Source organism: Parasteatoda tepidariorum, chromosome X2, assembly GCF_043381705.1.
Source record: "Parasteatoda tepidariorum isolate YZ-2023 chromosome X2, CAS_Ptep_4.0, whole genome shotgun sequence".
Taxonomy (NCBI): domain Eukaryota; kingdom Metazoa; phylum Arthropoda; class Arachnida; order Araneae; family Theridiidae; genus Parasteatoda; species Parasteatoda tepidariorum.
In genome coordinates, this window is record NC_092215.1 from 34,334,399 (window position 1) to 34,360,355 (window position 25,957).

General features: G+C 33.8%; 1 protein-coding gene across 1 annotated transcript in view; it reads left to right on the forward strand.

Moving 5' to 3' along the window:
* Positions 1 to 9,743: 9,743 nt before the first annotated feature.
* LOC107454829 (spectrin beta chain) overlaps positions 9,744 to 25,957 on the forward strand; it is a 179,768-nt gene continuing 163,554 nt past the window's right edge. Inside the window, exons 1-2 of the mRNA XM_043050346.2 lie at positions 9,744 to 10,220; positions 25,629 to 25,799. Of these exons, the coding sequence (XP_042906280.1) occupies positions 10,116 to 10,220; positions 25,629 to 25,799 (276 nt within the window). The 5' untranslated portion in view covers positions 9,744 to 10,115. The remainder of the gene's footprint in view (positions 10,221 to 25,628; positions 25,800 to 25,957) is intronic.

Consider the following 25,957-nt stretch of genomic DNA (forward strand, 5'->3'; position numbering starts at 1 on the left):
ACCAATCGAATTGATTTCTTGTAAGCACTCAAGTTTTGATTCTAAAAATTATAGTCAGCTAAGAACCAAAAACGCGATAGATAAAGTCACTGGTTCGTACCAAAGTCAGAGCGAAAACTCTGCACTTCAAGAAAACCACGGATGTCGTTGGACGCAGCGAAATGACGGTGAATTACGTGTCCTCTAATGGCCCAAATAGTAGAGCTGCATAATGGGCTATTGGCGACGGTAAGGAAATATCTCTGAAGAAGATCCGAACACATACCATCGCATTTTTGATCCTCTGCAGAGAGCATAGCTCCCCGCTTTGGTAGCCCGACGTTGTAGCGCGCGAAGTCAACAGTAGAACTGTTTAATTTGGACTCAAAATTAAATTGAAGAACAGATAGTGAGATAGTATATGAGAGAAGACAGCACACAGATACTCCCAGGCTTATGATGTCCCGCAGTGAACTGATCGTTAAGACACGGTTCCCAGCAGATCACCGAAGTCAAGCATCACTGACTGCGGTCAGTGTGCGGGTGGGTCACCACTTGGATCAATCTGCGTAGGAACCGAGGGTGTGCGGTATTGGTCCTCGTTAAACTGTTCTACCGTAAAGTGCTCGACTCCGCGTGCAGGTCGTCGGGCTACCGAGGCGGGGGTGCCATCCCCTCTGCAGAGGATCAAAATTGTGATGGCATGTCTTCGGATCATCCTCAGGGATGTTTCCCAGACCGTCGCCAATAGCCCATTGTGAAACTCTAGTGCGACGTAAATGAACAAATCAATCAATCAATTCGCAAAGTTACCGAGCTAATATAAGACATCGTGCACGAGAGTACTATTAAAATCTGATAACCTTTTAAAGCTAGGTAGCTGTTTCGTAACCCGCCGTACCGCTGGATGTAACTTTGTGATGTCCTTCTCTAACTTATGCTATTTGTTTACTTGGTAAAGGCTTACAGAAGCCTGCTTATGTGCGCAATAAAAATTACAAAATAAATTTTTTTTGCATTAGAAAATAAGGAGTCTTAAGGATCAAATCGAGCTGTTAAATCTTGCTGAATTTTTGAAATTTCGTAAAATAAAAGAATTTATTTTGCTTTTCTTTAAAGTTTATATTTGAGCAAATCGTCTTTTCAAAAGGACGGTCCTTTTTTTCATAGAAGAAAAGGTAGTAGTTCAGGAATGCTATTCTTAAAATTATTTCGAAGAGGCAATTTTTCGTTTGGTCTAACACAATTTATTTGAAATATAAATATTTATATTTGGGTTTTCAGTAAACGAGTGTTGCTTATTGAGGCATTTTTTTCTCAGGTGATATGGCGTTGAGTAGCAAGCATGCTTGGGAGCAAAACACTGCGGGTTTCGCGTTCGGCTGACCACCTGACAGGAACATCTGCTCCTGCATCCCAGAGCCCAAGGTCAAGAAAATTGAGATGGGCGCAGTAGGCCTTGGTCCTCTGTGGGCTGTCGCCCTACTGAGTTTAGTTTAGATATGGCGTTGCCCCATTTTCCTCTATATTCACCACAACTTATTATTTTCGTTTATTCTTTAATTAACATACATAGTTACACCCTAGCAATTAATCAGCACGAGCCGCGATGTCTCAGGGGATAGAGCGTTCGCATTCTAATGAGGTGAACTGGGTTCGAACCCCAGTCGAAACGAATTCCACATCCGACTTGCACCGACCACAGTACTGACGTGAAATATCCTAAGTGGTAGACGGATCATGGGCTAGAGTCTCCTTGCTGTCAGGCTATCCGCGGGAGGCTCTCGTGATCTTCATCTCCATGTAATACAAATGCGGGTTAGCTCCATCAAAAAGTCCGCCAGGAAGGCAAATTTCTCCCAATCCTCGATCCAAGAGTTCCCTTGTCTTCTGGATTGGGTTCAAAATTACAAGAGGCTACGGAGTTGAACATTAGTGGTCGTAAACCCATAAAATTGCTTCTGCTGTTCAATGACGGTTGTAAAATATAATCGGCATCGGTTGTAAAATATAATCTGAACTACCGCGGCACATGCCGCGGTAGTTCAAGGGATAGGGAGCTCGCTATCCAATGAGGTGAACAGGGTTCGAATCCCAGCGATAGCTGGTCCATACGAATTCTATACCCGGCCACCTTGTATCAGCCACAGTGATGACGTAAAATATCCTCAGTGGTGGATGGATCATGGGTTAGAGTCCCCTTGCCGTCAGTCATACCATGGGTTGCTTTCGTGGTTTTCCTCTCTATGTAACGCAAATGCGAGTTAGTTCCATCAATGCAAATTTCTTCGCCATGAAGACAAATTTCTCCTAATGCTTGATCCAGGAGTTCCCTTGTCTTCTGGATTGGGTTCAAAATTTCAAGGTCACGGAGTTGAATATAAGTAGCCGTCAACCCATAAATTGTGTCGACTGTTCAATGACGGTTATTAAATAAAATAAAATAAAATTAATCGGCACCGGCCGGGATAGCCTGGTTTGTAAGGCGTTGGACTCGTGTTCGTGAGAAAGGGAGTTTGAATCCTGCCGGGAGAAGAATGTATTAAGTGGTGATAGAGGCACATTAAATCTGTCGAGGTCACAAAGTCCTCAAAATTTCCATTACAAATCAATACCCCTGGGGGTACTTATCCATGAGTTCAGTTCTCTTGTCTTGTGGATTGGACTCAAAATTACGAAGCTACGGAATCGAACATTGGAAGTTGTAAACTCAAATTTGGGTCGGCTGCTTAACGATGGTCACAAAATAAAATAAAATTTATCCGCACCGCGGTAGGCGAGCAACCCTTTTAGGGTTGCACCCGTTGGTTTGATTAATTGGTAATTTTTAGTGTGATGAGCATCCCAGAAACGAGTGGTATTTACCAGCTTGGGTCACCACTTTAACAGAGTCTGTTGACTTATAACTTGTCTTTTGACTATTACTGCGTTTCATTTGATAATTCAATTTTGATCTTACGCTTTCAGTTGTGTGAACATATGCATTGTAAATATTAATCTCGATTTATTTTGTATATATAATCTTGTATTAATCTCAACTTGTTCTTATCGTGTATTGAAATTGTTTATTATTATTGTAATTTATCTGCCGACCGGCTCGTGTAGGGGTTAGGGAACTGGCCTCACATCAGAAAGGTTCTGGGTTCGAGTCCCGGGCAAGGCATGGATGTTCTTTCATTCTCTGTACTATCTGTCCTTACTGTGGGAGCAATGTTGGCCCACCTAATATGGTGCCCCTGAAAGACTGGCCATCAAATCTGCCCTTCAGATGCCTGTATGACAAAAGGTCATTCTCCAGGTGGCCAATGGAGAAAAAAATTTTTAATTTATCATTTCGTATTCTTAAATTGAATTCATCAAAAGACTATCACTTGTTATTTAACTTTACTTTCCCCTTTGGTTCCCCCTCTCCCTTCCAACGTACTTCACATATTTTACCATTATCGACAAACCATTACAAATGAGCTGTGGTGGCTCAGGGGAAAGAGTGTTCACCTTCCAATGAGGTGAACCGGGTTCGAATCCCAGCTATGACTGGTCGAAACGAATTCCGCACCCGACTCACACTGACCACAGTGCTGACGAAAAATATCTTCAATGGTAGAAAGATCATGGGTTACGGACCCTTTGCTCTCAGACTAGCCGTGGGAGGTTTTTGTGGTTTACCTTTCCATGTAACGCAAATGCTGGTTATTTCCAAGAAAAAATCCTCCACAAAGGCAACATTTCTCCAAATACCTGATCGGGGATTTCACTTGTCTTCTGGATTGTGTTCAGATTTAAAAGACTACGGAGCTGAAAATTAGTAGTCGTAAACCCAAAATGGGTCGGTAGTTCAATGACTGTTATAAAATTAAACAAAATCCTCACAAGCGAATCAGTTAACGCAGATTCATTGCAGTGTACTGAGATAGACTCTGTTTCTAACTTTCTCACGTGAGTTGCTTTTGTAAAGCTAAAGTGGTAGGTAACAGTATGAAATATCCACTTGGCGACACGAACAGATATTTACTATCAATTTTTTCCTGTAGATGTTTTTCATATACAGGCCACTTTTAGTGTCTAGGGTTAAGCTGACCTCAGAAAACTAAAAAAGAAGTAGCAAAACTTCTAAAAACATTCGGAAACATAGTTCTCTAAAGACCTCTTTGCTTTTTAAGAAATTCTAAGAAAAATTATTCCTGTTCTCAGAATATTAAATTAGAAAAGTAAAGTAGTGATTTTTCAAACAACTGTTTAGAAATTTTATTAGAAGGATTTATTTTTCTGATCACGCAGATAACGCAGGGTAACTTACCAATCAAATCAATAGACCTACAACTTCATCCACTGTTTTTAACCTTTTACACTCTAAAGGCGACTCACCAATGCCACCTATGTTTTATCTACTATTCTAAAATTTTTACATATTAATATTTAGTGACTACTTTATATAGTTCTCTCCAGATGTTAGATGATAAAGGAAGAGATTAGTGGAAGAAGCAGGTAAGTGACATTTTCAGAGATGTTTATTAATCAGGGAAAACAATAAAGTGATTGCATAATATGGGAGTATTTAATTTAACAGAATTGATTTTGTTTTCAGAGAAATAAATCTATAATAAATCCATACCGGATACCACTTTTACTCTAAATTGTGAAAATGTCACTTACCTGTTTTATCCACTAAGCGTTTCAAATGTATAAGATCATGAATAATGTCTAACAAACATGTGGTTACAACAATTTTTTTAACTGCTGAAAGATCCTGGAGTGTTTAGGTTTAAATGAAAGCTCTATGACCAATTACGAACCATATTTTATTTATAATTATGATATTAAAACTTATCTTTCTAAGAATTTTATGAAATGATATTTAGAAAGAATTCCAAAGGATGTATAATTGGTAATATAATATTTCCCCTCCATTTGTTTGAGAGAAATAATTTTTATTTGCCTGTCAAAACTTATTAATAGTTGAAGAGTTTAGTGAATGAACCAGGTATGTGACATTTTTGAAGTGGCTATGATCAGGGTAAGAAAAACAATGGAATACGAACTCTTTCGTTATAGATTTATTAGAAGGCAGGGTTAATAATTATTTTTTTATAGATTTATTAGAAGGCAGGGTTAATAATTTTTTGCCTTCTTTAATTTACCACTACCTAATTTGAAATAAAAATCCTGTAAGCATGCTCAAAACTAACGTCTATTAGTTGCGTTAAACCTAAAGGGAAAGCAAAACCGATTCTGATACAATTTACATACACATATTTATGTGACTATTTTTTGTTCTTTTATTTTATTAATAAATACCTCAGGAAATTTCACTTACCTGCTTTAGCCACTAAGACCTTTATTTATAACTTAGCTCATAAGAAATGTCACAAACTATTATACTTATAACAAAGAAAGTTAAAGGGTAGTTTACTTTTTCTGAAAAAAGAGAGAAATAAAATAGTCCTTCTACAATCTTTTTTTTTATCTTTTCAAAATAATTAGTAGACCTGTGACAGTGACGCTTGGCGGGTTGGAGTGATAACAATTAATTAAATAAAAGTAATATTTGTAATAAAGCCTATTTGAGTATTTTTACACACAAATAAAAATGACATTATCTTCAATTTGATAAGTTAGAAAAGGGAGTTTTTTCGTAGAAACCCCATTGCCGCTAAGCTAACTGTGGAAGGTTTTCGTGGTTTTCCACTCCATGTAACAAAAATGTGGGTTAGTTCCATCAAAAGTCCCCCACGAAGGCAAAATCTTTTTTCTCTCAAAATTAAGCCATTACAATTCTGCAATCAGCAATTTTTCAAATATATTTAAATATTTAACAGTTATTAGTTTTCAGATTTTTGAAAAGTATCTTTATTTTTGTGCAATTAGCGTTAAAAGAAATTTTTAGCGATCGTCATCCAAATAGCTTTTCATTAATTTAAGCTGTAATAAGATTAGATTTTATAAAATCTAAAAACTGTAAAATGTGTAGTTTTAACAATACTTACTCAAAACCGTAAATCGCATCATTTTATTGCTTTAAAGTTTTAAGGGAAAATTCATAGAAGCTCTAAAAATTATCCATCGTTATTTCTCTTAATCTTATAAAGCGACCCCTTTATTTTTTGCCCATTTGCCTAATAATACTACATCATCAAAATTTTGTCAAATGTGAAAAAAAAAGCAAAGAAAACTAGAAAACACATTTTAAAAATTTAACCTGGAGTCCAAGATAGCGATGGTAGAGACCACTTAAGCGACCTTTTCTAACCTGGTGGTTATGATTTGAACTATTTTTTTTTATAAAAATTGTTCATATATCGTGTATATTTTATTTTATATTTTATAACCGTCATTGAACAGCTGACTCAATTTTTGAACAGCTGACGACTACTAACCTTGTAATTCAACTACGTAACCTTGTAATTTCAAACCCAATCCAGAAGACAAAGGAACTCCATGATTAAGTATTGGGAGAAATTTGCCTTAATGGAGGTCTTTTTGATGGATCTAACCGGCATTTGCGTTACATGGAGAGAAAGACCACGAGAACCTTCCATGGTTAGCCTGACGGTAAGGGGACTCTAACCCATGATCCGTCTACCACTGAGGATATTTCACGTCAGCACTGTGGTCGGTGCAAGCCGGATGCGGAACTAGTATCGACCAGCCATCACTGGGATTTGAATTCGGTTCACCTCATTGGAAGGAGAACGCCTTGAGCCATCAAGACTCTTATATCGTGTATATTAAATTTAGATAACATTCGCCATCTATAACGAACACTGTTCTGTTCTAGACAAGGTCACTTCAATTATAACTACCCTGTACTATAACGTAAAAATTATTTACATACGATTCATTCAATCAATTGCTGTAGGTAAATTTATCATATAGAGTAAAAGATTGCATATAACTTCCGATTATTTATTTGGAAACATTGTTATCACTCAAAAACTCAAAGCATGCGTCTATCTTTACTTTCTTCGATTCTTCCATCTATTTACTCGCTCATTTACTCACCCATTTTCTTACTATACAAGGAATCATTAAAAGTTATCGCTTGATAAACAAACTGAATAAATAATAATAATATTAATAAAACAAACGGTCGTCATAGGAACGGAAAATTCTAATGTCAAGCGACTTTTTCTCACCTAGTGGTTGCAATTCGAACTGTTCATTATCACAGATATTTTTGTACCGTTGTCCACTTATCATCTTTCAACTTTCTATTACAATCGTCATCTATAGCAGACTCTTTCTTGTGCTAAACAAGGTAGATTCAATTATGACTTTTCTGTAGTATTACACCAAAGAATAATTGAAGTGAAAGTTTGGTATCATAAATGTGATTTTATTAAAAAATTATTTGCATTCGCTTTATTCAATCTATCGCTGTAAGAAAATTTATAATGTTGAATAAAAGATTCATATAAATTCCGATTGTTTGAGTCGAAAAATCAGAATTAAAAAGAAAAGAAAAAAAAAACAACTATCGTTGTAGTGACGGAAAATTTTAATATTAAGCAATCTTTTCTCACCTGGTGTTAGCAATTTGAACTATTTATTATTGCATATCTTTTTAAACCGTTATATAATTATCACGTGTACCAAATTTAAATTACATTCGTCATCTATAACGAACTCTTTGTTCTAAACAAGGTAGATTCAATTATAACCACCATGTAGTATTACACAAAAGAATAACTGATGCAAAAGTTTTATGCCATAAACATCATTTCACGCAAAATTGATTTACATACGCTTTATTCAAACAATTGCTGTAGGTAATTGTAACAAAGACATTGCTATAATTGACTCTATCCTGTTCTAAACAAGGTAACTTTAATTATCACCACCCTATACTGTTACATTGAAGAATAATTGATGCAAAAGCTTTATGTCATAAATATGATTTCACGCAAATATTATTGACATACATTTTATTCAGTCAACCGTTGTAGGTAAATTGCTAACAATATGTGTAGGTAATTGCAATAAAGACAGCGCTATAACGGATTCTATCTTGTTCTAAACAAGGTAACTTTAATTCTCACCATCTTGTACTATTACATTGAAGAATAATTGATGCAAAAGCTTTATGTCATAAATATGATTTCACGCAAATTTTTTTTTATACGTTTTATTCAATCAACCGTTGTAGGTAAATTGCTAACAATGGGTGTAGGAAATTGCAACAAAGACAGCACTGTAACGTATTCTATCTTGTTCAAAACAAGGTAACTTTAATTATCACCATCCTGTACTATTACATCGAAGAATAATTGATGCAAAAGCTGTATGTCATAAATATGATTTCACGCGAAAAATATTTCCATACACTTTATTCTATCAACCGCTGAAGGTAAATTGTTAACAATAGGTGTAGATAATTACGACAAAGACAGCGCTATAGCGAACTCTAATCTTGTTCTAAACAAGGTAACTTTAATTATCAACACCCTGTACTATTACATTGAAGAATAATTGACGCAAAAGCTTTATGTCATAAATATGATTTCACGCAAAAATTATTTACGTACGTTTTATTCAATCAACCGTTGTAGGAAAATTGCTAACAATAGGTGTAGGTAATTGCAACAAAGACAGCGCTATAACGGATTCTATCTTGTTCTAAACAAGGTAACTTTAATTATCACCTCCCTGAACTATTACATTGAAGAATAATTGATGAAAAGTTTTATGTCATAAATATGATTTCTCGCAAAAAATATTTCCATATTCAATCAACCGTTGAAGGTAAATTGTTAACAATAGGCGTAGTTAATTGCAACAAAGACACTGCTATAACAAACTCTATCTTGTTCTAAACAAGGTAACTTTAATTATCACCACCCTGTACTATTACATTGAAGAATAATTGATGCAAAAGCTTTATGTCATAAATATGATTTCTCGCAAGAAATATATCCATATTCAATCAACCGCTGAAGGTAAATTGTTAACAATATTTGTAGGTAATTGCAACAAAGACAGCGCTATAACGGATTCTATCTTGTTCTAAACAAGGTAACTTTAATTATCACCAAACTGTACTATTACATTGAAGAATAATTGATGCAAAAGCTTTATGTCAAAAATATGATTTCTCGCAAGAAATATATCCATATTCAATCAACCGCTGAAGGTAAATTGTTAACAATATTTGTAGGTAATTGCAACAAAGACAGCGTTATAACGGATTCTATCTTGTTCTAAACAAGGTAACTTTAATTATCACCACCCTGTACTATTACATTGAAGAATAATTGATGCAAAAGCTTTATGTCAAAAATATGATTTCTCTCAAGAAATATATCCATATTCAATCAACAGCTGAAGGTAAATTGTTAACAATATTTGTAGGTAATTGCAACAAAGACAGTGCTATAACGGATTCTATCTTGTTCTAAACAAGGTAACTTTAATTATCACCACCCTGTACTATTACATTGAAGAATAATTGATGCAAAAGCTTTATGTCATAAATATGATTTCTCGCAAAAATTATTTACATACGTTTTATTCAATCAACCGTTGTAGGTAAATTGCTAACAATAGGTGTAGGTAATTGCAACAAAGACAGCGCTATAACGGATTCTATCTTGTTCTAAACAAGGTAACTTTAATTATCACCACCCTGAACTATTACATTGAAGAATAATTGATGCAAAAGCTTTATGTCATAAATATGATTTCACGCAAAAATTATTTACATACGCTTCAATCAGTCAACCGCTGTAGGTAAATTTATCATATTAAATAAAAGATTGCATATAACTTCCGATTATTTGTTTCGAAAGATTGTTATCACTCAAAAACTCAAAGTATACTTCAATTGTTTTTTAAGAGAAGAGCTCAAAATGATATCTCAAATGGTTCTCTTTAGGAATGCCTTTCGAGGATAAAATTAGAGATAAGCTGAAATTTTTTGTAATAATCACCAAGCAAAACTTCTTTGTTAGCTGACAAAACACGTGCACTGACTGACGGTTTTCTACACCTGTGTTTTAGAATTTTTCTACTGATGACACCCTATTTGTTTATTGTGAAGTGTTCTAATTAGTATTTATTCTTTTTTAAAACTGTGTTACTAATTAATGATGTGGTGATGAAATTTTGAATATTTGATTACTGTTTCTGAACATTTTTTAAAAATGTCCATTGAACATGCAGAGGCTGCTTATGAAAGTCTACGATTGGAACGTTTGAATGTACAGAAAAAAACATTTACAAAATGGGCTAATCTACATTTGCAAAAGGTAAGTGAATGTGATGTAAGTTATTATAGAAAGAAAATTTGCAATGGATTAACAACCAAAGTTTAGTTGTCTGCTTAAAGCTTAATTGCCCCTAACGTATCAGTTCTAAATTCAAAGTATAAGTTATCCGGCATCTCTAATTTTTGTAGAGAAAGGAAAACGAAAAAACCACATAGGAATTATACAGGAAAAGTGTGGTAAAACTGTTTTATTAACAGTTATTTTTCTTATTTAACTAACTTATTTTCCATACATTAGGACAAGTAAATATTTAGTGATAACCATTTTTCCACTAAATTATAACTTACATATTTATAACTTACATAATTGTAACTTACTTGAGAAACCTTGAGGAAGTAAATGTATGAAGAATTTAGTGGATGAAGTAGGATGATCTTAATTAAAATATCTTATTTCCTCTAAATGAGTTCATACGTTATAGTGCTATCATTTTAAACTATTTTAAAGCCATGTCCAAAAATTTCAACGCTTTATTTGCTGCTTGATTTATTTGAACTCTTTATTTGCTGCTTGATTTGCTTCAACTCTTTATTTTATTGCAATTATGCCAACTTCATACCAGCCAACTTTCACTCTTTCCTAGAATGGATTTTCCTAAAAGTGGTGAAACAATTACCAAAAAAAAAAAGAGAAAAAAAGAAAACAATCTTACTTAAAAATATATTTATAATTTGAAAAGGTTAACATTCGCCATCTTTGTTGTTGCTTCTATTTCCACTGGCCAATACCAGCAAGCCTGTTTGGTGAAACCAAACAAATTTAAGGCAGAAGGTGCGTTTCTTGTTTTTCAGTGGTGCCATCTATAGTCGAGAATACGACTTCAGCCACACACACGTCACTGCCCGTTTATAGGGCCGACCATTCATACGTCCATTCATTCATCCACAGATCGCAATTTTGACCTGAACCAGTGAGCGATCAATTTCCAATTCAGTACTTTAGAGGTATGATGTATTAGGAGAACATGGAGGACTTTGCGACACAACATATGTAGCGTGCATCAGTGACTATTTTCTACACGGGGAGTCTTCGGCCGGCTGGAATAGAATTGACGACATTTTGGTCCTACCAACCTGGCTATCCCGGCTATCGTTAAGACTATTATACTTTTATATATTTGTTGTAATTATTTATACGTAGTGGTGGTCAGACTCTTTTATGATTATTATTATAATTCAGAAAGTTTAATGTAAACAAGAGTCTCGCTACCACTTTAGGTATGAAAATAAAATCTTCCGAACCCCCTTCCCCCTAAAGAGTTGGCAGCTATGCATCTTGAACTGTCTTCATGAAAAATGTGAGGTTTACTTACATTTAGATTGAATATTTTCGTCTGTTAGCTAATATTTCACAAGGTTTTCATGGCCTTTGATATTCTTGTAAAACTGGTGACAAATTGTTATATTTTAAAACATTTGTGACCACAGCTGCATGCAATTTTTTAAGGAAAATAAGTTTGTATCTGAAAAATTATCTTGTTAAATATAAGATTCTCATTAATCTTGAAACTTTAATTCGACATTTTACGTTTTACCATTTAAGGATCGCACAGTTTTTATACTGATTTATTATATTTTTATATTGACACATAATGTGCCCGGTGGCTCAGGGGATAAAGCGTTCGCCACCGAATGAGATGGAACAGGTTCGAATCCCAGGGGTGGCTACCTGATACCTCTTCTGCTTCCGGCTCGCAACGATCACAGTGTTGACGTAAAATATTCTCAGTGGTAAACGGATCCTGGGTTAGAATACCCTCACGCTAAAACTGGAAGTTTTTCGTAGTTTTTCTCACCATGTAACGCAAACGTGGGTTATTTAATTGAAAAGTCATCCACGATAGCCTGTTTGTCTCAATGTTTGATCCAGGAGTTACCTTGTTTTCTGGGTTTGGTTCAAAATTACAAGGTTGCATATTTAGACAATGAAATTTGTAAACTCAGAATTGGGTCGGCTGTTGAAAAAAAATTTCAATAAGTAAATTTAAAAAAAAAGCGTATAGTGGTGGTCGCATATGTATTAAATCATCCATGAACATTTCCCTCTTTTGACGGGAGATTTTTCTCAGATTTATTGTTAAGTGGTATGAATAACTATGCTTTGCAAAAGCATATTTGGTTTAACAAATTTGATTGACAATGAAATTGACTACAGCTATATCTAAACAGTTTTAAGAAATATATAAAACCCGATAAGTATATTGTGAAGTTTTTATGTGCTGGCATACAAGTGCTGGCATCAAGTAGCAATGAAGCTGAGCTTCATTGTTACTTGACTACCCTTCAAATTTTGTGGGTTAACATGTATAATTAAATGATTGAGACTAGTCTTGGTTTTTACGCTTTTAAAAATTTTCATAGTCCATGCAAGCATTGTATTTAGCATGAATTTATTTTTGAATTAAAAAATTAATCATTCTGTGCATAAAAAGTTTTTTTCGTTGAAATCGTTCAAAAGATAAGGGGAAATTGCAAAAAATCAAATTTAGAGAAATAATGTTTTTTTTGTTGCCTGATTTCGTAACTTAAAATATGGTCTGCACTTATTAATTAGAATATTAAGGCTATTCTCTCGAAATATTAAGATTGATTGTCAGTACATTATAATCAAAGTTTTAGCTCAAACGTTATGAGTATAAACACTTTTCATTTTTCACAATGTTCAATAATATTTATACATTATAAATACATTTATATCTCTGGTCATTTTTTTAAAAAATCAAATGATCATAAGAATAATTTTAAAAACTGAAACAAATGTGTTGTCCACTTTTTTACTAAGTAGAGATATGTCATTTTCTTAAATTAAAATTTTAAGCTATAACCATTTTTCTAAATACGCATTTTGAGGCAGGCTCATTTTCTTAAACGTAAATTTTGAGCTATATCCATTTTCTTAAACACTCAAGTAAAGTCCATTTCTTTAAAGTATGCATTTTGAGTTATGCTTTAACCCGTTTTGTCCCCACTTTATATATGAAAATGATACAAAAAGTGGTTTTATGGAAAAAGTGGTTTAATATATTATCGAAGTTAATTGGTTTTTCCACTGTTATGGCATTCAAAAAGTCTTTGATAGATCAAAAAGTACTTGTTCCTTACAATTCTTGATCTAATCAGAAATAACTAAATCATTGTGGTATCTGAGAATTTTTTAATTCACCCAGATAAATGAAAATGCTGAAAAAAGTTTCCCACCACAATGAATGTCTTTGAAAAAAGGAATTGTCCTAAATATATGACGCTGGGCGTTAACCGGTTAATAAAAAGTAGTTGCTCATTTATTTTTTATTTACCTGCACTCTTGATTATTATTAATCAATTAACTCAGAATAAGCTCTTAAACCATTAAGATGGAGTGCCGTAAAAATTTGATCTTAAGATCAAAAGTTATTCAGGGTGTTCGTTCTTTTTAAATTTTATTTTCGTGCACTATACGTTATAACCATTAACCCTTTCGCGCCGACTGTCACAAATACGTGACAGGAAAAAACCGTATCAATCAGGGTAAAGAGATAAAACTGGTAATCAAAGTATTTCTTTAGCAGTTTATTTGTGGGCGGAGTTATAATTGTTTGATTTATTTAATTCACCATTACTTTGCTCAAACTAAAACTATTTAGTTATACTTTGAATTAACATTGATTATATATATGATTAAACTAATAATAATTAAAATAAAAGCAAAGTAAGTCTGTCAAATTAGCAAAGACTACATTTAAGTTACCGTTTTTTATTTAATTGCAACTTGATTCTGATTTTGTACGAATGCTTTTCTGAATCACCCGTCCCCAAGGGGTTAAAGTCAATTGAAATGGTTAATCTACACTATCTACCAATAAGTATTTGGACACCCATGCAAATGACTATATCTGTGGTCCTGAGATACGTCACGCCCTCCGCTGGTATATATTGTGTAGGGAGCAACATGGGCATTAGTCCCATGCATGATGCCTACTGCACTATTTTGGATGACAATGTGCTTCCTACGTTGTGGCAGTTTTACGGGATGGACCCCTGTTACTTCCAGGACGACAATGCAAGCTGTCATGTTACGAGGGTCACCAAGGCTTGGTATGGTGCCAATGGGGTTAATCGAATGGACTGGCCAGCCCAGAGCCCAGATCTGAACCCTATCGAGGACCTCTGGGACGAGTTGGATAGCTGAATTAAGGGGTGTACTACTAGTCCAAAATCGGTGAAGGAACTTACATGTCTTCTCCAAGCCGAGTGGAAGAAAATACCTCCAGCCGTCCCACAAGGACTTGTGGAAAGTATGCCCCGGAGGGTTCACGTTGTAATTGCCTGTCGTGGAGGCTGCACCAACTATTGATTATGAATAAAGTTTGCCTTTCTTTTCAATCACACGTGTCCAAATACTTATTGGTAGATAATGTATAACTTCAACTTCAAATTTTAACCAGGCGCCTGAGGCCGAGAAGCGACCCTTACCTGTTAATTTTTCAGAAGAGGAAATCTATTAACCGGTTAACGCCCAGCGTCATATAATTATGACAGTTCCTTTTTTCAAAAACATTCATTGTGGGGGGAAACTTTTTTCAGTATTTTCATTTATCTGGGTGAATTAAAGGATTCTCAGATGCCACAATGCTTTAGTTATTTCTGATTAGATCTAAAATTCTAAGAAACAAGTACTTTTTGATCTTTCAAAGACTTTTTGAATGCCTTAACAGTAGAAAAACCAATTAATTTCGATAATATATTATACCACTTTTTCCATAAAACCACTTTTTGTATCATTTCAATTTATATATTCGGGACAAAACGGGTTAATCGTTTCGAGGATGATTGAATTACAATTGTAAGCAGAAATATTTTTAAAATTTTATCTATTTTTCTTTTTTACTTTTGCAAGACCATAACACACAGAGATGCTAACTGCTCCGGATTCGACAAAATATTTTTAAAAAACTGTGAACTACGAACGAAAATTTGCAACTCTTCGGTTGATTTCGCTAACTTTTTCACAGACTTGACTGTTAAAAAAAGGTGGTGTATCGCATAAGTTTTTGAATTATTTAGAAATAGTTGTGAATAGAAATCATATAAATCAAAATTACTAATCCATGAATTATACATTAAGAGACTACCACTCGAAAATATTTATCCGAAGTCCAGAGCAAATTGGTATCTCTGAACGCATCATAAGTGCCAATTTGTACTGCCGTTGAGAAATAATTTTTCTTAGTGATAGCGAAATTAACGTTTTAAATCTTGAAGTTTAAAGTTTCTAAAAAAAATTTCAACTACCACAACGAATCTTTAATTTAATAAAATATCTAGATAAGATCTATTAGTTGGCTAATTATGCTTATAGGTTTGTTTGTAGAAAATTCTTCCAAACTTAAATTGTTTTTTTACTACCACTTAGTAAAATCTTTTTCAACGACCGTACAAGTTGGTATGCAGCATCCCATGCTTATCATGTATCGTATGCAGATTTAATTAATTTATATGTAATGATATTCAAATTCTTTTTAAATTTATTTTTTAAATCCAAGGCTAAAATTTACGATTTCAAATTCAAGATTATAAATGATAACAAAATGTTAATTTTTGCCGTAATAATGAAATTAAATTATGCTTCACCGTAGGAAAATATCTTCAGAGAAGGCTCAAAAATGGTCAACACTGAGTTCCCGATATCAGAAAACACAATTTTACTTTTATTTACATCTTTATTTTTTGTAAATATTTTTATTAATTTACGCTTTCTATCAGCACAAAGTTTATGAATCCTAAGGGTAGATAAGATGAAGTTTTCGTAATTTGTTCATTTTAGCAGTATTTGTCAATATTAGATGAGGTAGCGAATAAAACAGTTTATTATTTTTTCTTTTCAAAATTGATAAATGAAAGAAAATTCGGCGAATAATAAATTTTAAATTCTTACTAAGGGCCTATTTAAATGTTTTCACCTTTGTCGTATTAAGAACAGACGCAGAGATGCCAACTGCTCCGGACACGCCAACATAATTAAAAAAACGGTAAATAACTTCAAAATAAATTTTGCAAATATTTGACTATTTTTGCTTGCTTTTTAAAAGGTACAGCATGACATAAGTACTATAAAGTGGTGAATTATATAAGCCTGCAAACTATTTAGAAATAGTGGTGAATAAAAATTTACCAAATTGTATTTATTAAACCAAGAATCACAATTAATTAACTACCACTTTGAAACACATATTTGGTGTCCGGAGCAAGTTGGCATCTCTGCAGACGCTTCAAATGTTTGGTCCCAATTACTTCACTGACATATTCATTAGATTTAGCGATGAATATCTTAAAACTTGGACCATGTTTGCTTTTATTTCATTAACACCCACCTCCTCTGCCAGCCGACTGCAGGTGATTATACCATTATTTTGTGATTAAAAAGTGGTAATCTATAAAGGCAAAATCAAAGATAAATTTTCTTATGTTAGCAATCACTTTAGTTTTCAAATTTCACAATAACTTTATTTTAATAAACAATATGTTGTTGTATTGGGAAAACATATTTTCTGCAAAAATAGTTGGATGATAATACGAATTTTGTTGCTTTTGTTGTCGTATGCCATTCAGACTAGGGGTGCGATAGTTCTTGTTTTCTAGTGGTGCCATCTATGGCCAAGAATTCAACTTCTGACACACCCATAAGTCGCATCTGCTTATAGGGCGGACTAATTCATACATACATTCATTCATTAACAGATCGTAATTTTGATTTGAACCAAAGAACAACCAATCTCCAATTCAGTACCCCTAGATGTATAATTTGTTAAGGGAACATGATAGACTTTGTGACCCGACAGATTTAATGTGCAGCAGTCGCCATTTATTACACGGGGAGTCTTCGGCCGGCTGGATTCAAATTCCCCGTTCTCACGAACGCGAGTACAGCGCCCTGCAAATCAGGTTATTCCGGCAATATGCATCTTGATTAATTTATTTTATTGACATAAACTGGGGTAGAATTTTCTGTAGCTATATCACGTGATCGGCAATGAAAATTTAAGAAATGTAGGACCATTTTGTAATAAATTGGCTCTACGCGCCTTTAGACTTCATAAATCTACGTGTTTAAAAGTGCGTATCATCCATTTTTCCTCGTAGAATTACTCCGGAATGGAAACGAACGCGTCCGTAAACGAACATTATAAGATTTCAAGCAAACAAACCATCGAACTGTGGGCGTCGAAATATAGATATCAAAAATTCCTAAACGTAATAAGGTTTTTTTTAATGTATTTTTTTCAGAAAATGCAAAACTTTTCTTTGGATATCTGAAACGTAATTCAATTGATAAGATTCTTATCTAACAGTATCAGTTTTTCCGAGAAAAAGAACAATACATATGTAACTTCTTTAGAATATTATGTTTATGAACTATATTTAAATTCTTTATTTTATACTTAATTTACATGTAATTGTACACTTAATTTTTTTTCAATCTGTAATAATATTTTCCACTTCTGTATTTTAATTCTTGATGACAAAGTTTCATATCGATTTTCCAAAAGTTTCTCCTTATCTTTCAACAAAAAAAGACTGTTTTAAGAATCATTGACTGTCTTTCATATTAAAGAAATCAAGTCAATAAAAAACTCCACAATCACATATTGTCTAATGTTCAAAAAACTTTATTGCTTCTTGCCATGTCTGAGCTACGAGGTTAAAGACTACATATAATAAAGGTAACTCATATCGAGTGTAAATCAAACTAAATAATTCGATATTGTGAGTTACTTATGCATTTATAATTTTTAGGTTATCTAGTTATAGTTTTGAAATGCTATAACAAGATATCTCTTCCATTTGCCGTATGTGCAACCTAGCAGTACGATTTTAAATTATATTTAGTAGTATTATGGGCCATTTCATTTATTTATTTATTTTATTTTTTTATGACTGTCGTTGAGCAGTCGACCCAATTTTTTGGGTTTACGACTACTAATGGTCAACTCCATAGCCATGTAATTTTGAAACAAATCTAGAAGACAAAAGAACTCCTGGATCATGTACGGGGAGAAATTTGCCTTCATGGACGACTTTTTGATGGAACTAACCCGCATTCTCCTTGCATGGAGAGGAAAACCATGAAAACCTCCCACGGTTTGCCTGACGGCAAGGGGACTCTAAACTCATGATCTGTCTACCACCGAGAATATTTTACGTCAGCACTGTAGTCGGTGCAAGCCGGATGCTTAATTCATATCGACCAGCCATTGTTGGGATTCTAACCTGGTTCACCTCATTGGAAGGCGAGCGCTCTATCCCCTGAGCCATCACGGCTCTAGTATGGGCTATTCGGTCTGGGAAACATGCTTGAGTACTGTCCAAAGACAAATCATCATAATTTTGATCCTCTGCAGAGAGGATGGCTACCACGCTTTGATAGCCTGACAACCTTCACACGAAATCGAGCATTTAACTGTAAAGCAGTTTAACGAAGAACATAGCGCGTGCCCTTCGGGTCCTTTCGCGGGATGATCAGTTGGGTCCTCACCTGCTTTTTGACCGCAGCCAGCGGAATGAAAAGGTTTCCTCATTTTTCCCTGGTAATTTGTACTACTCCTACTTTCCCTGGTAATTTGTACTTTCCCTGGTAATTTGTACTACATTAATGGTTAAAGTTCCAAAATTTGTTTCACTAATTTCGCTGCAATAATGTTGTAATTCAGTTCTCATCAATTTAATTATCATAATTCTCATTAAATTGTAATAATATTTTAAACTGCTTGATTCTTTGTAATATAATTATTTAATTGATTGACAACTGACTTTATCATAATTATTTTATTGATTGATAATGGACACCATTTTAAATATTTATTTGATTAATTGACTGTTTTATAGTTATTTAATTGATTGATAATAGATTCTATCAACCACATTATTGCTTTTTTGATTGTATAAGCTTGATTACATAGATGTCGAAAAATAAATAAATAACATTATGTTAATTTAAGCGTACAGAAGCCTCCTGTGGTTAAAGTCGTCCAGTAAAGATCTTATTTTATCTCTCACGAGTGCCTCGTGCACTGTAAAAAAATTCCGGATCAAATTACGATATAAAATGCCGGCACTTTGGGCGCATCATCTGTAAAATTCATTTTATCGTAAAATCCATTTTGACGAAAAATATTGCACCGTAATTTTTACAGTAATATTAATTTAATTAGAGTGATTCAATGATTTTACCGTAATTATTACTGTAAAATTTATGTTTCATCAGTGTTTTTGTTTCGTAACATGTTCCGGTAAAAATGGGTTTTACGGTGTAGGTAATGTGAGATTACCAAGGTAATTTGAGGAATAAAACATTTATCAGTATTTTAACGGTATTTTCACATTGCTTAGATAATATGCAGAATAACTGATTTCCGCACTTTACTGATAACTTAATTACTTAAAAATTTAACAGCATAAAAATTAAAGAAATCCGGATAATAAAGAATTAGTTTATTTTGTAGAAATTGGTTTGAAGTTTTATTATTTCTTGCAGGATAGAGACATCAAAAACTTCTATATATCTTTTTGAAACAAGAATGAAAATGATTTTATGGCAGAAAGAAATCTAAGGCATTACAATTTGAGCTTCTATTGTCTTAGTGTAAACATTCTTATCTCACAAATACATATATTTATCAAATGAGCAAGATCAACAGACGTAAAAGTGGGTGTTTGAAAAGATAGATAATTTTTTATAAAAAGATTTCAGATTAAAAATAACGAAAGAGAAATTTTTTAAGCCCGTTTGTGCCCAGAAGCCTTTTAAGAATACAGTTTTTTTCTCGAAAATAAAACATGGTTCTTTTTTTAAGGTTTAATTTGAAGAAGCAAGATAGGCTTGTCTACTAAAATAAAGAGGTTGAACAAAAAAAAAAAAAAAAAAAAAAAAAAAAAAAAAAGATGAAGCACTTTTGTACTTCTCAACGTAAAAATCTTTTGTTGTTGTTAATTTACGTCGCACTAGAGCTGCACAATGGGTTATTGGCGAAGGTCTGGGAAACATCTCGGAGGATGATCCGAAGACATGCCATCACAATTTTGATCCTCTGTGGAGGGGATGGCACCATCGCTTCGGTAGTCCGACGACCTGCGCGCGAAGTCGAGCACTTCACGGTAGCACAGTTTAACGAGGACCAATACCGCACACCCTCGGTCCCTACGCAGACTGATCCAAGTGGTCACCCACCTGCACACTGACCTCGTAAAAATCTTGTTTTGGAAGGTTTTACAAAGCAGATCCTCTAAAAAAAATGTTTTTTGACGTTAAAATCACAAAATGAAGTACTATTTCATTACCGCTCAATTATTATTATTTTTAAATTGGGTTTAAATCATCAATATTTCATCTATCAAATGGCATTATGTTGTCGTCAGCCATTAAGGTTGAGGGGAAACAATTGTTCTTGTTTTCCAGTGGCGCCATCTATGGCCAAGAGTTTGACTTCTACCACACCCGTACGGCACATCCGTTTATAGGGCAGACTCGTTTCTACATCTATTCATTCCTCCACAGATCGTAATTTTGACCTGAACCAGAGAACTATCATTCTCCAATTCAGTACCCCCAGAGGCATTGATTTGCTATGAGAACATGGAGGACTTAGTGACCTGATAGATTTAACGCGCACTAGTCATTTACTGCACGAGGAGTCTTCGATCGGCTGGATTCGAACTCCTGTTTACACAAACATGAGTCCATCATCCTGCAAATCAGGCTATACCGGCCATCAAATGAGATGGTAAATTAAGTTTAGGTTTAAAAAAAACTGAAAATTTTGAATGTATAACTTTTTCTTTTACCTCACGTTTAAAAAATTGTTTTATCACTAACAAGCTAACTAATAAAAAACTATTTATTTTTATCTAAATTCTTCATCGAATTCGAAATTTGTTTTTTTTTTTTTGAAATAATGGTTTATAACTTTCTGTGAAAAGGTTATTTTGATTTAACGATTTTGATGATTATTTTGATTTTGATGAGGACTAATGTTATTTATCAGAGGTGGATGAAAATAATAGAAACACTTCTATACTAATTTTATGTAATAAATCTTTCTTTTGGCAATAAATGTTTTGGAAGATTTTATAATGGCAAAACTGTTGTCACAATTCGAAAGACCATACTTAAAATTTTTTGTAGATGAAGTTATATTATCCCATGCAAAATTCGGATGCCTTAAAATGAGGAGGGAAGTTAATTTCTTCCTAGTTTTAATACCAGCAATTTCGCATAGTATTGAAATATATATATATATATATATATANATTAATGACCGGACACTGTGAAGTTCGGCGGTGGAGGAATTATGGTGTGGTCCTGTTTCTCATGGTTTAGCCTTGGACCCTTGGTGTTAGTGCGTCGAACCCTGAACGCAGAAGGGTATAGAGACATTCTCGACAATTCGGCGCTTCCCACTCTGTGGCAACAGTTCGGTAATGGCCCGTTTGTGTTTCAACACGATAACGCTGCCATTCATAAAGCACATGCCATCACGGACTGGTTCGATGAAATGGGGGTGCAAGAGCTTGACTGGCCATCCCAAAGTCCCGACATCAATCCCATTGAGCATCTCTGGGATGAGTTGAGGGCCAGACCACAACGCTCCAAAACCACCACTCAACTCTTTGCCATGTTCCAGGAGGAATGGCGGGCAATACCTGCCGCCGTGTACCAACACCTAGTGGATAGCCTTCCTAGAAGGGTTAAAGCTGTGATTCGGGCGCGTGGCGGCCCTACGCCTTACTGACTTGATACTAGCACCTCATGTATCCGAAATGAGGGTTGTCCGGTCATTAATGGCCAGATAGTGTATATATGTTACGGTGAAACATCCAAATCTGGAAAATGTCGACATTCACGTAGTCGCTTTGGTGAATGTCCGAAATATTTGTTATATCCAATTTTATATTAATTTACTCGTTAATATTATTATATTTATTTGATATATTTATATTTATTCTATATTTTAATACTTACTGACGATAGATTAGAAGAAACATCAGTGTTTGGAGTATCGGGCAATCATATACCGGGCAATGGCACTTAACCTTAAAACACATCAGTGTGTAGGGTATACCGTGCAAATGTATACCGGGCAGTGGCACTTAACCTTAAATAAACATCAGTGTAGTGTATATCGGGCAGTGGCACTTAACCTTAGAAAAACATCAGTGTAGGGAATACCGGGCAGTGGCACTTAACCATAAAAAGCATCAGTGTAGCGCAGAGGTCACCAAAGTGGTCTATATAGACCCCCGGGGGTCTATTTAACGAAAGCGGGGGTCGATCTGAGCCAGGGGGTCGAATGGGGGTCGATCCGAATCGGATGGGTCGAAGAAAAAACAGTTTTTAATACGCAAATCACACATACTTAATTGAGTGTGTAAAATTTGTGAATTTTTTTATAATTGACTTAATGTCAGTTTCTTTATAGAACATAAATTAATAAACGTATATTTATTCGGGTGAAACCAGTATTTACGTACCAGCGAGCAATGGCACGAACTCTGCACTTCTGGTTTATAAGTCATATGCATATGTGCTCTTGTCCAAATGTCACGTGTGGCGAGCATTGACGTTACAAACGCAAATATCATACGCAGTTTCAGCTATCTTTGCAAACTGTGAACAGTGTTAAATGTTTGCAGTGTCATTATTAAAACTTTTAAAGTTTTGGATTATTAGTTATTATTTCGATAAAACCATTCGTTTAGTTTAGATATCAATTTTAATTATCAATACACGTAAAAAAGAAGGTAAGCATTAATAATGGATTAGCACAGTCCGCTAAGATTACGAAGCAATAAATCTGTAGTTACTTTACTTATTATTTCTACTTATTTATAATTACTTATTGTTTAATAAATATTATGGTATTTAAATTTCAGCATTAATGTATTTTTCATAAAACTATTGTTACACAATGTACTATTACTTTAATAAATGTGTAAAATCATAAAATAAATATACAAACACAGTATCTAATGGATTTTTATTTTAATTAACAGAAAATTACTTTTATGGGGGTCGATGGAGATTTCGAAAAATTATATAGGGGTCGATGATCAAAAAAGTTTGGCGACCCATGGTGTAGGGTATACCGGGCAAACGTATACCGGACAGTGGCACTTAACCTTAAAAAAACATCAGTGTAGTGCTAAAATATCGAATAAATGTAATTATATCTACGAATAAATTCATATCAAATTGAATGTAATAAATATTTCGGACATTCACATATCTGTGATTCAAGCATATCTGTGATTGTCGACATACACCGGTGAAAGTCAACAACCACCGATTTTCCTCCGTGACATACACGCATTGGAATGCATTTTTAATGTTAATGTCATTGAGAGAGGACAAAAAGCTTTACGCTCACTTAGGTCGATGCTAATTGTGCATGAGTAAAAAGAACCACATTTCTAAAAGCTTGACGCATTATCTTTCAAACGGTGCCGACTGTTTTACCACATAAATTTTCCAAAACATTTGCTTTTAAAGAAAAAATTGTTTACGTAGATCTAGTATAGAAGTGCTTCTATATTGTTGTTCAACCCCTGTATATTGAAAGTATATGTTTATCTTTGAAGTTAACGTACTGAACTTTTTTTAAAAGCCAAAGTTTTGGGTAAAAAAAAATAATATCAACTTTTTATGAACAAATGTATATCACAATTTTTTTTCCATATAAAAGTTTTTCATATATTGACCCCGTTTTGCAATCTCTCATTGCTAGGCATATCCATACCTGCCAACTTTTAATCCTTTCGAGGATGATTTTCCCCAGTGGTAGTAAAATGGAATTTAAATTACAATTTTAAGCAGAAAAATACACTGTATTTTGAAAAAGCTTATGAGGACTACCACGATAGTATTACATATTAGTATATATGCTTTATTATTTTAAAAATAGTGGTGTCCAAAAAGATTATAAATTAAGTTTATAAATGCAAGGAATATATACAAAGCATGCATTTTACTACCACATTAAAGATAGAAATAAAATTTTACTCCAAATGCGTAAAAGTTGGCAGGTATGCATATCTTTCAACATTTGAAGTTTGCAATTGAAGTACAACATTGAAATTTTTCAGGAGCAGTGAACAGCAATTTTTTTTAAACAAATAGAATTTTTGTAAAACTTTTGTTGGGGAAGCGGCAGTTTTTTCCTTCACAGAACTACCAACTACTACGCATTTTTAAATATATTTTAAACAGTGATGCATACTTATAAATTAAAGCTTTTACAATTTTGGTCAATTTTGCCAGAAATTTAAAAGCCTCATCACGAGGGAGGAGGAAGGTAGTGGTGTTTACATATGAACTTCTGAATCATATCCATGTAGTGGTGGCGAAAATAACTAATTTTTAAAACAAGGAATCAAACATTAAAACATTAACTTAGTTGCTACTCGAAGAAATTTTTCTAAAAGGCGTTGAAAGATAGCAGCCCTTATTCTATATATCTGTTAGAATTATTTATTAGCTTAATATTATCTCTGTATCACTCTATCTCATTATCTCTGTATTATCTCTATTTTATTCTGTATGTTTAAGTATTTAGGAAATTTATGCATCATACGGATGAATTTTAGATCTTTGTCAATATCTATTACTCGACGTAAACTAACTTACAAATGGATTAAATCAGTGTTCCCCAACCTTTTTATTACTGCCGACCTGTCAACGTTTGATAACAGGATAACCACTGCCCGCTGGGGGGGGCGTTGATTGTTTATATTTTAGATTATTTTGATTTATTAATTTTAATTTAATTGTATTTAAACATTCCTTCAAAATAAAATACAGTTACACAAAAAATAAAGATAAAATGATTGAACATTTTAACTTACTAGAACGTTAAATCAATGAGAACCTTAAACTTGTTTCTTTGCAATGAGACGATTCCATCTGGGGATAATCGGAGACAATGATACATCACGAACATTAACAAATTTATGTCACTACCTTCGGGGGCCCCCTTTTTCCTTAAATAAATAAAATTTTAATGGAACACTGGTATTTTTAATTGAGGTATAAATTTAGGAATTTAAATTCAGTTTCAATGAAATAGGCGGTCCGGTACCATTTGATCAACGGACCGGTCCGCTGATCGGGGGTTGGGGAACACTGCAATTAAATGATCGTTTATTTCTTTTTCACTATCACTATTAAATTTTTCTAAAACCCGATGGAACCATGCGAGTAAGTTATTATTTACTAAATAAATTCACTTTTTCATGAAGAGTATATTGCCAAAATGTTTTTACAAAATATTCCGAAAATATATTACTTTATAACTATATAATAAAAAAACTTGTTTATACAGATACATAAAGAAGCTGAAATTATAATTTTTTTTTTCAGTATGGATTACAGATAGATGATCTTTTTCAAGATTTGGGAGACGGCTTGAGGTTAATGAAATTGCTAGAATCTCTGACAGGAGAAAAGCTCGGCAAACCTGCAAAAGGTCCAGCAAGAATCAACAAAATTGAAAATGTCAGCAGATGTTTAGCATTCTTACATAGCAAAAAAGTAAAAATAATAATTTCTTTACTTTCAAAATTTATCTACATTACCCTATCAGAATTGATAACCGACGTAGCATGAAACCTGATTACTTATTCTCACACCTCAACGATTAACAAGCCATCCGGAACTTAAAGTAGAGATGCATTTATATATATATATAT